The sequence below is a fragment of the Halichoerus grypus genome, chromosome 9 (assembly GCF_964656455.1).
Source record: "Halichoerus grypus chromosome 9, mHalGry1.hap1.1, whole genome shotgun sequence".
NCBI classification, from domain to species: domain Eukaryota; kingdom Metazoa; phylum Chordata; class Mammalia; order Carnivora; family Phocidae; genus Halichoerus; species Halichoerus grypus.
In genome coordinates this window covers 43,713,605-43,733,721 of record NC_135720.1, presented here as the reverse complement: position 1 = coordinate 43,733,721, position 20,117 = coordinate 43,713,605, and the positions used below count along the sequence as shown (strand labels likewise).

Sequence of the window (20,117 nt, the reverse complement as noted above, 5' to 3'; positions counted from 1 at the left end):
GGGGGTGGGGGAGTTATTGTTTAACAGGTTTCAGAACGGGATGATGAAGAAGTTCTAGAGACGCATAGTGGTGATGGTTGCACAAGAATGTGAATGCACTTAATTCCACTGAACTATAGACTTAAAAATGGTTAAAATGGTAAATGTTATGTATATTTTGCCACACACACACAAAATAATAATCATCAAAAAAATATATCATTCATTCTAACTCAACATTTGGATTATTTCTTGCTGGAATTGCACTCTTTTACTTATTTCTCTCCAACCTCAGGTTCAAAAGTACAATAGTGGCATCACTGTGAGTCTTAATTTAAACTCTGGTGGGATACCACAAGGTCAGTTTAGTAATTTCCTCTCCTGGAAATGTTTCTTTATGTTGTTTCCTTGAAGCATTACTTATTTATATTTTCACTTGCTAAGGCCAGCCACATGCTTGGAGCAATGATGAAATGGCTAGAGGGAAGTCCAGTTTCTCCTGCCCTGGTTGGAGTTTGTAGGACAGATGGTGTGGTATAGACAGCAGGTCCACAGACTGGACAGATGGCCCCGTCTTTATTCTGAAGTACGATGCAAGTCCTGGGATTTTGGTTCAGTTATATCAGACTATTGTTGAGTCTAAGTTTCTGTTATCGAGGAAGAAATGAGAGTTATAGAGATCTCTTAGGAAAACAGGTAAGAAGGAGAATGGAGGAAGTATGCTTACAGGCATGGTGCCCGCAGAAAACCAGGGGAAAGAAGTATCTAAATATCCTTCGATGCTATGCCTGTTCACATTCAAGTTTCCTATTAAGGGTTAGCAACTTCATTTCTCAGCTAGGTGAATATCCATGACCTTCAGGCACCCTTCAGACTTCAGCCATAACCTTCACAAAAGATCTTTGTTTCATTTGAAGTCAGATCTAAAAATAGACTGGATTTAATGGGGGTCGAGGTGGGTACTTCAAGTTTGGTATTTGGTTTAGATCTAAGCTGTAAGAAGTGAAGAGGGAAAAAGGTTAATGGGACTGCTTGGAGAAGAGCTTGAATTGTCTTCTAGGTTTGCATTAGAAATCCTAATCTTAACCTATGCCTCTCTCTTACCTTCTGTTTTGACTACTAATCAGAAATTTTTGGAGTTTTCTTTTATTCACCTTTAAGCTCCTACTTTTTCTCTATCTCTTAAGAAATCCACAGACAAATGGCATATCATATTAAAAGTTACTATGTAGCCCTTGACTTCTGGAACACATTCTGTTCAATTTTGGTTCCTAAGAGATCACTTCCCATTAGTAATTAACCTCAAGACCTAAGAATATGTGGGTAGACTATTGCTCAACAGTACAGACCATCTGCTGTGTCTCAGAGACAGACACCCTTCAGAGATACTCATCCAAGAGTATCTGGACACATATCCAAGAATACATATCCATTTTTTCAAGAAAATTAGTATGGGTCATTAGGGTTTGTATTTGTTGTGTTTTTTAAAAAACTATTATATTGTAAAATTGACCTTTTTCTTGGGGGTATCATTTCTATGAATTTTATCTTGGGTCATTATGTTTTGTTAACATTGGTAGTGCCCGTGAGCTGAATCATTAGCGCCATAGTTGATACATAATAAATGAATGAATAAAATTTAGGAAAGTTAAAATCTCCCTAAAATATAATGTATAAATGTAGTAGAAGATGATAAAAACAGAGGCCTTTGGTTCTATATCATATATGTTTGAGGATTTGTTTGTGTCAGAAGGTCAATAAGTATTTGTTAAGCAGACAATGACGTATGTTCATAAGAGCCTAACAGAAAAGGACTGCAGGGGAGCCTGGGTGGCGTACTCAGTTAAGCTTCCAACTCTTGGTTTCAGCTCAGGTCATGATCTCAGGGTCCTGGGATCAAACCCCGTGTTAGGGCTCCACACTCCGTGGGGAGTCTGCTTGAGATTCTCTCTCCCTCTCCCTCTGCCCCTCCCACCTGTGCTCTCCCTTTCTCTCTCTCTCAAATAAACAAATAAATCTTTTTTAAAAAAAGGACTATAAGACAGAGGCTTTGCTTTCCCTAAATTTACTACTACTTCAGAACAGAAGAAATACACTCACATAACATTTAAAAAATACAAGATAGGTTGATTAAGTTCCCAAAACAATAGAATGATGTATAAGGACCATAAGAATTCAGAGGAAAAGTCAGTGTGGGTCAAAATGAGGAAGTTTCTTTGAGAAGGTAGGATTTGGGGCAAGGCTTATAATAGTGCGTTTGTCCATTAATAGCCCTGCCACTCCCTTGGGCTCTGACAGACTTAGAACAGATACCAGATTTATTCCTGTGCTAAGGACAACCCCGTCAGGTGGTTCTCGTCATCAGCTAGTCTAATTGGTTGTCTTTTCTTTGTAATGATAGGAAGTGATGAGTCACAAATGCCTCCAGGAGGAATAGTCCAATTTATTTATTAATTTAAATTAAGGTTGCCAAAATGTAATGGAATCAGTGACAACCAGCATTGCAGTCTCCCGGACACTTTTTAAAATACAGATCCCTGAGCCCCAGCCCAGACCCGCGGAGTGAGAATGTCTGAGGTAGAATCCCGGAATCGGCAGTCTGGAAAGCTCCCCACGGGATGCTAATGCACACTCAAGCATAAGAACCCATGAGACAAAGCTGGGGGGCGGGGGATGGCAAAAATCTGATTTCATGAAGAAATAAACATTTCTACAACCCTATAAACAACTGAATCTCTGGCTGTTTTGTTTTTTTGCTTCCCAAATAGTTCAGCATTGTTTAATGACTTATTCTAGGCCTCTGTATGTGGTTAGGGCTGGTGACATGCTCTGGAACCTCCCTACACCATGGCCTGCAAGAACTATGATATCCGTGACTCCGAATGGATTTGCCATGCAACACAGGAACCTTCACTTGGGATGGACATTAGCTTATTATTTGCCATCTTTTTCTCTCCTGGTTCTTGGCAGTCACAATTCAGATCATACCATCTCTTATCACTGAGTTTGATTTTACTGCACTCAGCTGGCACTACCTTAATGGTATATATATATTTTTTTAGATTTTATTTACTTATTTGAGAGAGAGAGAACACAACCGCGGGAGGGGCAGAGGGCGAGAGATAAGCAGACTCCCTGCTGAGCCAGGACCCCCCCCCCCCAACACGGCTCCACCCCAGGACCCGAGCTGAAGGCAGAAGCTCAACCGACTGAGCCACCCAGGCGCCCCTTAATGCTATCTACTTAACTGAACACAGCCCTACCAACCCTTGAGAGGAGTGCTTTCTCCACCAGCAGCTTTACAAAGCTTCAGTAGTTGGTACAGTTGCTACATGGCACCAACAAAAGATTTCCTGTGAGGGTTTTGGGAGTCCAAACACAGACAGGCCTTATCTGTAAATGAAGCAACCCGGGCAGGCCATCTCTTGGCCATTAGCACAAGGGCAAGGCACATCCACAAACCCAATGCAGGGCAATGAGCAAGAGAGGTTTTTAGTTATTAAGAGCTTGTCAAAACCTTTGCTGGAAGAGTTGCCAAGTATTCCTGCCGACCTCCAAGACTGAAATGAGGACGTGGAAATAATAGAATTCAAACTTCTGCATTTTCTGACTGCTAAAGAGGATAATATCACCTACAAGTCAAGGACGCTGTACGGAGGAATGTGACTACACCAGTAAAATACTTAAAGAAGTCTCCAGACACATAGGTGCTATTGATACTCATCCATTCTGGCCAAGCCTCCATTAGCTAAACCTCCTGTTAACCATCGAAACTCTTCTTTTTGTAACTCTCTTATCCTGCAAACTTTCAAACATACAGAAAAGTGGACAGAATAATAGAATGAACACGTATGTTCCAATATATCAGCCTCAATAAATTTCAAATCATGGTCAGGCTCATTTTATCCTTATCCTCACCACTTTCCCCTTCTTGTATGGTTTTAAATCAAATCTCAGACATTACATCAGTTTACCTGTAACTATTTCAGATGTATTTCTAAAAGATAAGAGCTTAAAAATAACCATGATGCCTTGTTCACATTTAAAATTAACAATAATTCTAAATATCCTGTCAGCATTCAAATTTCCAGTGGTCTCATAGATGTATGTACTTTCATGGTTTGTCTGAGTCAAGATGCAAAGTGGTTGATATTTTTCTTAGGTTCTTTTAACCTATAGATTTCCTTCTTTTATTTTTACAATTTATTTATTGATGAAACTGCCATGTGTCTTACGCAATCACTGCTTCTCAAGCTGTAATGCATACAGATTCCCTGGCACTTGATCAAATGCAGATTCTGAGTCAGTAGGTCTGGGGTTGGCCTAACAACCTGAATTTCTAACAAACCCTTACTCACTGCTGGGGCTGCTGACATCCAACATACCAAACTGAGTAGCCAGACTGCAGCAGATCTCACAATCTGGAGTTTGCTGATTTACTCTAGTGTGTTTTAACATGCTTCTCTGACCTCTGAATTCTCTAAATTAATAAGCTGAGTCCAGAGACTTGATCAGATTTAGGTTCTTTTTTTTTTGTTAAATAAGTAGTGTTTCGTTCTTCCATCAGGAAGCACATAAAACATAATGCTTGACTGTCTCTTCCTTTCAATGTTAGTAGCTTGACCTTCAAGGCCAACATTCATTAATTCATCATGGGGTACAAAATTATGATATTCTAATTTTCTCATTTCTTTTTCAAGTGTTAGTTAGAATATTACCATAAAGACCAATCTCCCCCTCATCTACTATTTAGTTACCTAGTGTGGTATAATTCATGAAAGAATCCCAGGGGACAAAAACTTGATTTTTTTCCCCCTTTATTTACCAATTTTCAAAATGAGTTGGTTTACTAATATCTTCTAACGGTGTCCAGTTTGGGTTGTGTTTTTTTATTTGTTTGGCAGTAATTGTCGTTGCTGTTGCTTTCAGATTTATTATGTTCTTACGGATCTAAACATATCTGATGCATTTCATCCATTTCACTTGTTATCTTCTTATGAAAGACCCTTCAAGTTGGCGTCTGTGTCCTTTTGACACAACCCTCGTAGTGTTTGATTGCTTTCTTGCTCTTCTGTATGACAAGGTGTTCCAGGCTTGACTTGTATTACATTTTCTGATCCAAATCTATAATTAACCACTCCTCTAAAAACCATTATTTCTTTTGGTGGAAAATGGTATTTTAAGATGGTTATCTGGGCACCATAGTGCTCATTGCCACTAGGTTAGTATAGTGGAAGCTTTTTAATCCCCAAAATATATTCTCTAATATTTTCATGTGGGAAGATAGATAGATAGATAGATATTTCCAGAAGTATTGATACTATTATTGCATTGCTTAGAAAATACTGCCTTGTCTCTGCTGAAACTAATTTCAGAAAGATCATATAAATAAAAACATTTCTGATCTGTTTTATTAAATGTACCATGTAAACAAAAAGCATCATTCTTCCAATAGTGAATACTTCCCAATAAACAGGGCCAACCTTAGACAAATCACTTAACTTCTAACTCCAATTTCATGCTCTGAGAAATACTTTCTTCATAGGGCTATTAATAACAAAGCTATCATGTACCAAGTATTTCCCAGAAGCCAGACACTTTACATATATTTTCTCATTTAATCCATATAGCATATTTTCAAATAAGTAGTGTTTGATTCATTTTACGAATGAGTAAACTTTCCCAAGGTGACACAGCTGGTTAAGTGACAGAGTCAGTACCATAACCCAGGGCTTGTTGACTCCATGCTTTTAACCCAGAGTATAGGGTGGCAAGTAAATGAGAGAATGAATGTACGGCGTCAGTGCCTGGCCAACGGTGTTCGATGAAAAAATAGATGTCAGGTAACAGAAGTGGTCTTGGTAGATCTGTGCTTGGCATTTGGGCTGGGAGGTGGGAGGGTGGACAAGGGAGAGGAGGCTGACCAGCTTTATGCTTTCCTAGGGTTCCTGGCCTGTTGACACTTCTCTTGCTAATTTCCCACGTTGGTTCTAACCTCTATGTCCACCATGACAGATGTTCTCATGTCAGAGCTCAAGGTCAGCCCTCAAGAGTTCAGGCTGGCACCTTCTGTCACGTCTTTTGAATATGCTCAGCAAGTAGCAGGAGTCCAAAGGCAAGCCCGCTTTGGCCTCTTCCCCTTACATCATGTGTCATTAGCTGCTACACAGCTCTTTGTTCAAAACAAAATTCATAAAACGGACAGATTCATCTTCTAATGTCAGGAGACATCAGAGCCAATTACAGGAAACCTCCAAAAGGCAAGCAGGGTCACTTTTCATAAAATGGGATGAAGAAAAGGAAAATAGTCTTGTCATTAAAAAGGACAAATACATTTTCCTCTCAGCAGGCTCACCCAGGAAAATAGAGAGATTTATATTAGCACATGTTTTATTATGATTGCTTTGAATAATTTCAATTCAAAGCATTTGCCCCTCCATGCAGCCAACCTGTCATTAACCATTTTAAGCTAGTGAGCAGTATTTCCCACTGTAAGTGATCTCTTTATAAAAATGACAGAAAATTTAGGTATATAGCACAAAGTTTCTACACTCTTTTTTAAGATAACAAATAATTATATACATTGTTTAACATCATCTGGAAAGGAGACTACTTGTTGGTTTGTTTTAATTTGAATTCAGACCTGGAGAATTCTGGGGTCTGGTTATTCTGAGATACACCTAACATGGACTCAAGTTCTTGAGCAAGAGAGGGGCAAATTTAGTTGTGTTTGAGGAAAACCTCCTGCAAAGATTTAGGGGTGTAGCCCCAACACTACTCTTACCTCACACCAACTGTGAGAGTTTAAGCAAAGTGAGAAAGTTTAGGGTCCACGCAGGACTACCCCTCTGCTGACACCAATTGCAAGTTCATAGGTGGGAAGTATCCCCAAAACCATACTCGGGTTCAGTAATTTGCTAAGACTCACAGAACTCACTGGAATTATTATAGTCATGGTTACAGTTATTATAAGGAAGGGATACAGATTAAAAATCAACCCAGGGAAGAAGCACATAGAGCAGAGTCCAGGTGAAGTACCCAAGTCAAGAGCTTCCATTGTCCTCTCCTTGTGGAGTCAGGATGTGTTACTTTCCCAGCACCAATGTGTGAGAATATGGACAAAATATTTCCAACCAGGGAAACTCACTAGAACCTCTGTGTTCAGGGTTTTTATTGGGCTCCATTATGTAGTCATGATGCATTGCCCATGTGGCTGAACTCAATCTCCAGTCTCTGGGGGTGACCCAAATTCCCCACCCTAACTCACATTGTTGGTCTTTCTGGCATGGCCAGCCCCTACCCTAAATCATATTGTTAGCCTAGGACAAATACCAGACCTCTTTTGAGGCAAGGTTAAATTCTTTACTATACAACTACATTATGTAGGAAGCAGGGCATGAGATTATCATGAGCTATGATAAACATCAAGATAATAATACAATGAGCTACTTGCCAGGTCAAGCATTTTACCAATATCTCATTATCTACTTAACTGAACACAGCCCTACCAACCCTTGAGAGGAGTGCTTTCTCCACCAGCAGCTTTACAAAGCTTCAGTAGTTGGTACAGTTGCTACATGGCACCAATATCTCATTTTACCAATATCTCATTTAGTCCTACCAAATATTCAGGAAGGCAGGTCCACCGAGTAGCTCCCATGTGTAGATGAGGAAACTTGAGGTTTAGAGAGACAAAGTTGCAAAACTGTGATATAGCCAGTGCCTGGGAGAACCTGGCTTCGAGCCCACTGCTGAATGGCTCCAGTGCCCTCCCTGTGTGGCCCTCCCAGAGGGCAGGCATGACTACCGTATACACGACTTCAAAGGGCACCTTTCTTGTTGACTTCTCTGAGAAGTCAGCCTCCTGGAGCTGAACAGCCCAGCAGCCCCAAGGGAGAGGCCCAGCCTCGTAGACTCACTACCTAAGTCAAAAGGGAGGAGCTATTGGTGAAACTTTTCAGAGCAAGAACCTGTGCACATAGATAACTGCAAAAGATGCACAAAGTTAAAATGGCCCCCAAGGGGCGGTTGCTCAACAAAAGGCATAAACTGGACAGGAGTCTGGGGGGAGGAAGATGTGCTTGGGTTACGTTTTAATTGTTAGATTATATATATGAATAAACGTGTCTGTTACAACTAGAAATATGGGACAAAATTGTTGGTTTGTGTTTGACCATGCAGCAACTTAACATTTTTAAGGTTTTCAGATTCTTCTTTCAGTTATTCATAGTGACAGTGTTTAGTCATTCAAGCAGGTTTATTCTTCTATATGGTGCTCTGTCCAAGAATGTAAAATGCATGCTGAACTGTATATGTGTTTTAATGAATGTTTTAAATTCTGGGTGGGATTTATCTAGGGAAGGTGCTCAGATCTGATGCGCTATTTTCTAAGAGGCCAAGAAATCCATAACACACAGGTATTGGTCAACAGAGTTTAATAGTTGGTACGTAGTTTTTGTATATGGGATTTTAGATATCCTGAAAAGTTCTTTATTTGTTTATCTGCCTATCTGTCTTAACTGTCTGTATGATCAAAGTTAAGCAAACTTGCTATCAATTTTTATATCTGTATGAAGAAGAAAATGTTAGGAATTTTGTTTTCTAAGACACAGCAAGACCACAAGAAGTTTGGATATTTTGGAAAAGTGTACAGTGTAAATGTGCCACCTAAAATCATATATCTTAGCTTTGTAAAAGATGACAACTTATGGGGTGCCTGGGTGGCTCAGTCGGTTAAGTGTCTGCCTTCAGCTCAGGTAATGATCCCAGCGTCCTGGGATTGAGCCCCATGTTGGGCTCTCTGCTCAATGGGAGTCTGCTTCCCTATCTGCCTCTCCCACTCCCCCCTGCTTATGCTCTCTCTCTTGTTCTGCGCACTCTTGCTCTCTCTCTCAAATAAATCAATAAAATCTTAAAAAAAAAAAATTACAGCTTAAAAAACCCAGAAAGAGAAGTTTTCTAAGATTTAAGTGATCTGGTGCATGTTAAAAATGGCAGCATACACTGAGACTTTTATTTTCAAATTACAATGTGTAAATGTTTTAATCTCAGAAGAGGTAATAGATTGAGTTCATAATTGGAACTAGAATGTTGTATTTTAATTATCAATGCCAGAAATTTCACTATGAAAGAAATAAAATAAATTTACTCTTAAGAAACCTATCCTGTGTGCAATCATTTCTACACATCTATGCTTTTTTTCTCTCATATTCAACTTAAAGTAACAGCTACCAGAACCTGGTGTGATTATGATTCGCTTTTAGCAGCTTTTAGATATTTTTCCAAAGTTTGGAAAACAGCCAGATGACTGAGCAGATTTTAAAGGTGTTACTGAGCTCTCTTACCTTAATAACCAGATCATATGTTGACTAACTTGTCTAACTCACTAGGGAAGGCACAGTTGAGGAGATGTAAACAAGAGAAGTGCTGAGGGGTCTGGGATGGGATGGCAGGGAACAGGTGTGTTCACACAGCCTCCACTCTCCGGTCAAGTCGTGCGATCCAAAGGATCAAGACATGGGTCTGGTCCAGGGGAGAGGTGTCAAAGACAAGGCCTGCAGCCTGCCTCTAGGATGGACAAATGTCGTACCCTGGCTCTGACGTGATCCAGAGTAAGAGACAGACAGGGATGTGTGGCCAGCGCCCTAGTGAATAATTATGAGGGTTCACTTTCCTGGACTTCCTCTATGCTGCACCTACACATGGTGAGCTAGCGTGTCATGGGGGCTGGAAGGGCACAAGGCTGTCAGAGCCCTACCCATTGCTCTCATGTTTTATGCTCATACCTTACATTAGATATTAGCTTATACACATTACTCATACCCTTTGATCTACAGTGCCCCACGAGATAGTTGTTATAATCCCTATTTGGTAGTAGAGGGATTGAGGTTCAGAGCCACTAACCAAGTTACTTAGTACCACATAGCAGAAGGCAGTCTGGGCTCAAACCCAAGTCTGTTTGCTACCAAGACAAAACATTGTCTGTTATGCTCTTCCCAATCTCACTGTCTGTTTCTAATAGTAAAAATGAGTGAAAGCATACAAAACAAAATTGAATCTTCATTATCTATCCATTTTGTATTTCATCCTTACACTCAGGTTCATATTATAACATGCAATTGATTGCAGTTCTTTTTGTGAACAATTTATATTTTCATTTCCTTATTAGTGCATTTATTTTGTTCACTTTTCTCATTAAAGAGAATTGTTTTAAGCTCTACGTTCTAATACTAAATTTTAGCTTTTAAAGGTGAGTAATTAAAACCTCCATAAAAAGTTGTTTTTTTTTTTTCCAGATTCACTTATTAATACTTAAACACTTCCCTTTAGAGTTTTGGTAAAGGAAGACAGCATTATGGTTCCAAATTGTGAGACAAGGAGGAGTCCATTCAAGTAAGGGTCTCACCCTCTGTGTGGGGGCTTTGCTCTTGCTGCGGACTCTCTGTGAAGAGCGTGCTGGGTTCTGTTCTTGCATAAGAACACCATGAAGGATCACACCACCCATGAGAACCTTCAGTGAAAATGTCCCGAAAATAATGCAGCTTCTTGTTCCCTGAGCTGAATTTACCTCCAGTGCTGTCTTGCAGTACTATTATTCTTGACTCAGACTACAACTGGGGGTGAACAAGAACACTATGAATCAAAGATCTTTTGTTTTCCAGGCACTGCCATGAATGTGCACCATGGTTCAGTTTTTGTACAAAAGTTTTCTCCTCCTTCATTGAGCATGTATTCACCACCACCAACCTTGCCCCACCCCATGTGTGACCATTGTTACTATGCCTGAAGCTTTAGCAAGTAGTACAGCATAAAACAGTAATTCTTGTAATTAGAGTTTTTTAAGCAATAGAGTTGATTTTAAAGTTTATTTTACATTTCACGAGGGAAGTTCTGTCTTGGGCTTAGATCAGGCAGGGAGACACCAAATCCTTCATACTGACTTGCTAGTGGTGGGACACATCCTCATCCCTAAGCCGCTTCAGGACCAGCATCATTGGGCGCTGGCACCTCCAGGGGGCACCATGCACACCAGCTGCAGTGTGATGGGCGCCCCCTGGAGTTAGCAGTGGGGCACCCAGCGGGTGAATTGGGACAGGTAGGTCATGAAAGAGCCTTTAATGAAAAATGTGTGACTCCTGAGGACAATGCCACGATTACAAATCAGAGAGGAAAAATTGTACGGTACTAATGAGTATGAAGCCTGGGGCCTGATTGTCATGAGTCCAGATCCTGGCTGCTCTGTGTGACCTTTCAGGCAAGTTACTTAACTCCTCCTGGCCTTGGTCTTGTCATCTGCAAATAGGGTTAATAGCAATGTCTACTGTATCGGGTTATGATGAGGGTTAGGTAAGTTAATATTTGTAAAGCATGTAGATACTGCCTGATACAGAGTACGTATCATAGAAGTTTTTGTTACAAAAATTCAAAAACACTTTCGATTGATCATGTTGTTGGTGCTTAGTAAAATTCAATCTGAATGACGTGATCAAGATTGTCAGTAATTTCTTTCCCTGTTCTTAATTAGTGAAGTAGTTATTGTTGCTAGAATGCTGTTACTTCAAATTAGGGTAACTTTCTTTGCTGCATTGTTCCTAATCCAGAAAAACTGGAAACAACTTAGATGTTTCTTAGTGGGAGACTAGATAAATTGTGGCATATTCAGAAAATATGATAATATACAGTGTTTAAAATAAATGAGTTAGCTCTACATGAAACAATAGGGATACATTTCTAAAACAATGTTAAGCATAAAAAAAACCCTAGAAGAATGACATCTACAGTGTATACAATAAACTTCCTTTTAAAGTTTAAAAACATACCAAAGGAAGTTATATAGTATTTTGGATACAAACATACTATTTTGGATACAAACATAGGTAGAAAATATATAACAAGAACAGAAACATGAAGGATCCACAACAATATCAAAACAGTGATTTGAGGAAGGAGGGAAGGGAATGAAATCTGGCAAGAGCAGAAAGGGAGCTTCAGTTTTATCTTTAACATTTTCTTCCTCAAAAAAAAACAAAAACAAAAACAAAATTTCTGAAGCAAACGTGGCAAAATGTTAACATCTATTAAATCAGGTTGGAGGAACCATGAGAGACTATGGACTCTGAGAAACAAACTGAGGGTTTTAGAGGGGAGAGCAGTGGGGGTATGGGTTAACCCGGTGATGGGTATTAAAGAGGGCATGTACTGCATGGAGCACTGGGTGTTATACGAAAACAATGAATCGTGGATCACCACATCAAAAATTAATGATGTAATGTATGGTGATTAACATAATAAAATTTTTTAAAAATCAGGTTGGAGGTTACCTTATTATATTATTCTCTAATATTTTTATTTATATTTGAACATATTGATAATAAAAATAATAATTAACAGAATGCATGTAAATGGCAAACTGTAATTCTAAAGTTTCCACCCATGGATTTTATTACACCTTCTAGTTAATTTAAAAAAAAAAAGAATTTCAAAACATTAACATACCACCAATTGTGCTGGTGTTTCTTATGGATGGCCCTATTTTATGAGATTTAGGGAGCGGTTTGGCACAAAGACTGTAAAGAATGCATTTTCATTATTTTAGAAAGAATTTTAATGGCCTATTGTACATCAGTGTTAATGAGAGTCATGTAGATAAATCCCTAAGCGGTCCTTTTTAGGGCTGGATTTTTTGCTCAGCCAAAAATACAGAAGTGCTCTCTTGCCTTCCTGGATAATTCTGCTGTGCAAGAATATTGTATGTTTTCTGGTGCTTCAAATGAAACAATATGGAACAGTATGGAACATTTATTTAGGATGTTTTGCTTTGCAGACTTTTTCAGGAGAACAAGAAGGCAACTAATCATTCCTTTGAATCTATGTAATGAATTACACTTTGAATATGTTATTGATTGGTAGAACAAACAGCACCATGACCCAGATTTTCAGTCTTACATCATTGAGATGTGGTTGGTATGCTCTGAGTTTGGCAATTCTCTGTTCATTGTGTAAATTAACTGGGACAATGACCTGTGACTATAGAATTGCAGCTTTGCAGTTAAACATGCCATCGACCTTTTTATGTCCTATGTATAGTATGTCATGTGTAAAATGGTCACAAAATTAATTGTGTCAGATGTTGTCTACATTCTAACTGAAAAACAATTTTCATTGTCTGGAACATGAATGTTTATAGTAAATATATTTTGAGTACCTCAATTTCGATCTATTTAGCATTGCTGAGATTATTAAACATGAAAATTATTCATACATTCTGTATTATTTATTGACCACTCACCATGTACTGTTGGATCCTAGCGATAAAGTGGTGACCAAGGCAATGCCACTGTCGTCAAATTGTTAATAATCTAATGAGCAATAGAGTCAAGAAAATAGGTCATTATAATACAGTGAGATAAGTATTATATGTGGGATAAGCAAAGGGTATTAAAGAAGCACACTACAGGGAAATCCAGCCGCAGGAAGACCAAGGAAGTCTCCCTGGTGGTAGAGTCTATGCTGATCCTTCATTTGGAGACTGGAGGAAGAATAGTCCAAGCAGAGGAATCAACACGAAGAAAACCCCAGAAATAAGACAAGGAAAAGCATACTTTAGGCCAGATGTTCAGATGTTTCTTTGGTATTAAGAACCTTCACTACCTTGTGGTTATATCTCTTTGGAATTCCTAGCACAGGTCATCCTGAGGATAACCACTGGACACCGACCATTTGAAAGTCATAAGTTTGATCCTCAGCCCAACGCCCATGCTCCATCTAAAGCCCATTACATCAGAATTTTGAGTGTTTGGTCCCAGACATTGAAATTTTTAAAAAATCTCTCAAGAAGATGTGAATATTCAGTCAGGTTGCAAATCACTAATTTACAAGATAAATCCTGAGAAGTGTGTTGATTGATCAAATGCGTAGGCAGATAAGAAAGGTAGAAATGCTGTGCAAGGGCGTTGCCAAAATGAGCTGGCTATAAAGAAATGACCTTGGGGATCACATCCACCAGCTGTGAAGCTCAGTGCAAGACACTAGGAAGTGAGACTCATATTCTAGAGCTGACTCTTGACATATTCAGAGAAATAACACTTCACACTTTTTTCAGTTCAATTATTTGTCCATTCCAAAACACTTAGCTAATCCTTACTCTACGTCAGTATGCTAAGGGCTATGGATACAGATATGAGTAAGACATTGATGTCTTATCATCCCCAAACTCCCAGTTTAGTGAAGAGACAATTTCTAAGTAATCACAATCATGTGAAAGGACTATACAGAGCTGGGTACACATTGCCCGGGGGCAGTGGCATCAAACAAAATGGTAGAGAATAGCTGAATTTTGAAGGATGAACAGGAATTAGCAATTCACTGAGTCAGAAAGATTTTTAGTGTACTTGGAGCAAAGTTTGTGAGAAGTATGGCACCCAAAATGAGGCTTGAAAACTGGGTTAGCTATCGAAGGTCCAGGGACCTCTCCCTCCTTGTTGCCAACTAGGCACAACCCAGACTCTGACATTCTCTATGTAGCTGGAAAGCTTTGTTTTACAAGTTTCCATAAGGTTGAAAAGGTCTTCACCTCATATCGTTGTCACTGGAATAAGACCAGTGGTAGAAATTAGGAGTTCAATGTTCTGAGAGTGGCTCAGAAACAGGTGAGCATGTAGAGTCTGTTGAAGTTCTTGAGGATCAGCTTAAGCACGGCTATAATACTAAAGGGGTGTGTCACTGGGGTAGCCAACCTCTAAGATGACCTCCAATGATCTCTGCCTCCTGGTATTCACACCCTTACAAAATTCTCTTCCTTGAGGTGGGTTGAACTTCTTGACCCTCCCTTAAAGAAGAGGATGGGGAGAAGTCCCATTTCTGATAATAAGTTATTTAAAAAACCTGTACTTTCCCTCTCCCCTGCTTTCTTTCTCCCCTTCCCCCTTCTTTCTGTCTCATTGCTCATCCTGGGTGAAACCAACTGCCATATTTTCAGGCAGGCCCTTGTGGTAAGAGTGAGGCCTGCCAACAGCCATGCTGAGTAAGCTTAGAAGCAGATCCCTCCCCAGTCAGTCCTTCAGATGTGACTATATCCATGGCTGACAACTTGGCAGCAACTTCTGGAGACAGCTTGAATCAGAGACACTCAGTTAAGCTGTGTCCAGATTCTTGACCCACAAAACCAGGAGATAATAGATGTTTGTTGTTTTAAGCAGCAGTGTTTTAGGATAATTTGTCATGCAGCAATACATAATGAATACAGTCACCATTCACTCACAGTTTCTGCAGATTCCATATCCTGTATGAAGACCTCACAGGTTGGTTCCAGAGAGCTATTATTATTAACAATCATGCTTTCCTTTTGAGAAATAAGGTTTCTTTCAGGCTTGAAATATGGGAAAATCTGGATGAAAAACTAAAGGATTCAAAATCTGTTCTTATGCTATAAGCTTAAGAAGCCAGATGGTGAAGATTATGGTTTGGGGTAATATTCAGACCATGGTCCTACAGCTCTTGTCCATCTGAGAGTGACTCTCTACTTCCTCCCTTTTCCCATCACCCACACCCCACCAGAATATAATGTTCAAAGCATGTAACGTTCAAAGCTGAGCAAGCGCTCAGGATAGCATCTTGGAGTCTAACTGCAGATCTGCTGTCAAGCATAAGCCTTTGTCCATAGGCTACCCTCATTTCATTTCTTTCTATTTTGCTACAATACTGAAGTTTAGAATGATTTGGGCTTTGTGTGTGTTTATGCAGCCTTTCTGGCATACCTTTCCTTTTATTTTTACATGACGTACCTTTTTTCTTCAAATGTTCATGAGCAAATGCCTTTCATGGTGAACTAAAAACCTACCCAGTCTTATTCTGGCATAAAAACCAATTTGAAAGGCCAAAGTCTACAATGAAAACTATTAGCTAAGTAAAAACATGTCAATCTCTGCCACAATTCAGTTGTTTAATTAAACATTTGTTAAGGAACAGTAAAAAATATATAGTACAACAATATTTTAGAATCCTTCTAAATACACAGTTTATTATGTATTCAGAACCTAATCCATTTCTTCTCATCTTCATAACACAGGAGAAGAAAACCTCCTGGCAATTTTACGACGAAGATGGTGGAAGTATATGATCCTGGGACTCATCGACCTGGAAGCAAATTACCTGGTGGTCAAGGCCTACCAGTACACGACTCTGACCAGTATCCAGGTACTGGCGGCTCTTCTGTCCTTCTCAACCTCCTCGGTGTCCAGATGTAATTTACTTTCAGTATAGTCACCTGGGAATCTAAATACTCCTCTGTAGGTTTTGCAACAAGAGGGAAATTGGGTGTTTAAAAATTAACTGGAGCTGTATTTCTATGTCTTATTAATTTTTCTTAATTCAGATGTAATTAGATGTCTTTTTCCTCTTTGTTCTTAATGGACCATAACAATTGACAATGTAGGAAAATATTTTCTAGCTATGAATACTACCAACTAATCTTATGTCAGTAAAAGAGTTAATAGGCATAAAAACAGAGCTATTTTAAGCACAACTTATAACATTTTAGAACATGTTAATGGACTTTGATTAAGTAATCAGTGCTTAATAATCTTTTCTTTTAGCTTTCTTTAATGAGGAGATTTTGCAACCTGAAGGGACAGAATTTTTCCTAAAAGAACAAGATACAAATTCCTAAATAGTGTTATTCATGAAGATGGCCACTCTGTCCTCTCTTCCTCCCTGTCTTTTTCTTTCATGCACATGCATGTGTATACACACACACACACACACACACACAATTGCAAGTTTAAACTTCGGTTTTCACAACTTTCACCAGACACCACTTACATTCTTCATTACACCATAAATAATACACTTAACCATTTTGTTTCACACTCATTTCCCTTTTTATGACAATATTATGAATTTTATAGTCATTCCAAAGCTCTGGGATGAAAACAAAATATTATTCACATATATTATATCTTACTTAGACTAGATGCCACAACATTCCTGCCATTCAAATAATTTGCTTAGAAACAACAATAACAAAAATGCAGAATCAAGCAAGCAAACCAACCACCTAAACATATTTAGATTACATATATTGAATGGGAACTTGTTTGAGCTGGAATGAGAAGGGGCTACAGGATTCTTCCTGCATGCCCAAAGAGAGACAGAAAGGACGGTTGTCTACCTACACCCATTGAAGAAAAGTCCAGAGCCCTATTCTAATTGGACCGCAATGACAGCAGGGGAATGCTGTGAGCTAATTGTCTTAAACTTGGATTCCCCAGCCCAATACAGGATGAGATTTCTGATTGGTTTAGGCTCATGTTTTTCAGTAGGAGTACTACTGGCATTTTGGGGGGGATAATTTTTCATGATTTGGGTCCCTTTCCTACATTATTGGTCATTTAATATTCTTAGCTCCTGTCCACTAAATGCTAATAGCGTCTTTTTCAGCTTTGTAACAACTAAAAGTGTCCCTGTGGATTTCCAAATGCCCTCTGGCAGGGAGGTACCATCTCTGCTTGAGGGTTCCTGGCTCACCAGTCAGCACTCACTCGTGGAGTCAGGGTGGGATCAATCCCACCAGTCACCTGTCACCCACTGCAGGAGAGGAGAGGTGGATGGATGCTGGAAAATCAGCTGAGTGCCTCCACACTCAACTTCACTCCCACTCAGTTCAATGAGCCCCACAACAGAAACCGATACCTCTTCTGTGCTTCCATGGCACTTTATTTGTTAGCTCTGTCTACACAGTCTGTCTTACCTAAGAATGATGTTTCAATATTCCCACCTACACCACCCAACTGTGAGTGCTTTCACAGCAAGGGTAATTTCTTGTTCACCTTCGAATCTCTAGTACCTACAAGAAAACCCAGCACATGCCAGGTACTCAATAAATGTTTAAAGAAGTTAATTCAATTGCATTGATTTCCACTATTTGGGGGCACAGAAATTCCCAGCAGTTTTCTACCTAAATGTAGAGGCCTCCAGAATGTCTTTACAGATATGGTGGGAGAAGGAAGAGACAAATGTTAGCTTTGTGGCAGAACTGAGCCCATTAGCCCAGAGCCAAAAGCTATAAATGAGCCTGGGGAGAATGAGGAGGAGACTTTCCCCTTTGAAAATACAGTTGACTTTTTGTGGGGTTTTTTTTTTTCCTTTAAGCATTGAAAAGTCACAACCAATTGTTGGTTTCTTAAAGTTCTATGGAGTTTTGAAAATTTTTTTCAATTTTCCTTTTTCTTTTTCTTTTCTTTTGAACAGTGGCAATTTATTCTTAATAACTGGTCCCCTGGTCTTCAGGTGTTTAGTTCAACCCATGTCATATCCCACCATCCTGATCCATCCTACTACCTCTCTCAGATTAGCTGTTCAGTGCCTATTATAATGTTCCATTCTATGAAAAAGTTTATTTTAATTCTTTAGTGAGAAAGAAAAATAATAATTCTACTGGAATATCCGTTGGTCTTCATTGTAATTTACTGAGCAAGGAATAGTAGAAAGTAAAAAAGCAAGTTGAATCTAACAATTTTAGAATTACTTTGCCACCTACAACAAATAAACCTGTTAAATAAAAATAAATGTCAGAACAGAAGGCATTTGCTCTGGGAACCATGTCTGTACTGCTGTTTAGTAATTTAATTTTGTTTACTCATTGCAAATCAGTATAACTAACAAGTGCCAATAATTTTTCCTTATTTCTATAAATATTAATTCAGCTTATAATATGTGCTTAGCTTTTACTCATATTAATCAATAAAGAAAATATATTAATTAAGCCTCTGAGAAATGAGCTAGTTATTGCAGGTGACATGAAGAGAAATGAATAAGCCTTGCCCTCCAGAAACATATGAATTGATAAAGAGCATAAGAGGCAAAAATCTATTGATAGCAATGCCAAGTATGGCGAGATAACAGATGCCTAAGTGCTACAGTTTCCAAAGGAGGGAGAGATAATATTTCCAAAGACAAGACACTATCCATTCATATGAGTCTATAAGATTAGATAAAATATAGAGAGGATAAAATGTGGGTATAGCTTTGCACAGGGGATGAAGAGCATGACAGAAGCGTGGGGGCAGGAAACCCAATGAATATGACTAGAGAGCAATTATTCCAGTTTGATTCATCCAGTCACTTAAAAAATAATTACTGAAAAATTCTAACTTCAGGACATTTTGTTAAGTGGTGAACAAAGTTGCAAGCATAAATAGATACAAGCTGTATTCTCATGGAGCTTCTAGTCAAATAGGGAAAGCAGCATTTGGTCAAATAATCAAATGAATGGATGTATAGCTATAATGAGGGATAAATGTTGGCCACAGCAACTTCTTTCAAGACACGTCTCTAAAGGCAAGGGAAACAAAAGCAAAAATGAACTTTTGGGACTTCATCAAGATAAAAAGCTTCTGCACAGCAAAGGAAACAGTCAACAAAACTAAGAGGCAATGGGAGAGGAATGGGAGAAGATATTTGCAAATGACATTACAAATAAAGGACTGGTATCCAAGATCTATAAAGAACTTATCAAACTCAATACCCAAAAAATAATAATCCAGTCAAGAAATGGGTAGAAGACACGAACAGACACTTCTCCAAAGAAGACATACAAATGGCTAACAGACACATGAAAAAATGTTCAACATCACTAGCCATCAGGGAAATGCAAATCAAAACCACAATGAGATACCACCTTACACCAGTTAGAATGACAAAAATTAACAAGACAGGAAAAACAAATGTTGGCAAGGATGTGGAGAAAGGGGAACCCTCTTACACTGTTGGTGGGAATGCAAGCTGGTACAGCCACTTTGGAAAACAGTGTGGCAGTTCCTCAAAAGGTTAAAAATAGAGCTACCCTATGACCCAGCAATTGCACTACTAGGTGTTTACCCCAAAGATACAGATGTAGTGAAAAGAAGGGGCACATGCACCCTAAGGTTCATAACAGCAGTGTCCGCAATAGCCAAACTATGGAAAGAGCTGAGATGTCTTTCAACAGATGAATGGATAAAGAAGATGTGGTTCATATATACAAAGGAATATTACTCAGCCATTGGAAAGGATGAATACCTACCATTTGCGTCGAAATAGATGGAACTGGAGGGGATTATGCTAAGTGAAGTAAGTCAAGCAGAGAAAGACAATTATCATAT

General features: G+C 39.0%; 1 protein-coding gene across 3 annotated transcripts in view; it reads left to right on the top strand.

Moving 5' to 3' along the window:
* Positions 1-20,117, top strand: part of SLC35F1 (solute carrier family 35 member F1) — a 384,542-nt gene that overhangs the window by 293,583 nt on the left and 70,842 nt on the right. For all 3 annotated transcript variants that reach the window (XM_078054804.1, XM_078054805.1, XM_078054806.1), the window contains exon 3: positions 16,046-16,173. In XM_078054804.1, the coding sequence (XP_077910930.1) occupies positions 16,046-16,173 (128 nt within the window). The remainder of the gene's footprint in view (positions 1-16,045; positions 16,174-20,117) is intronic.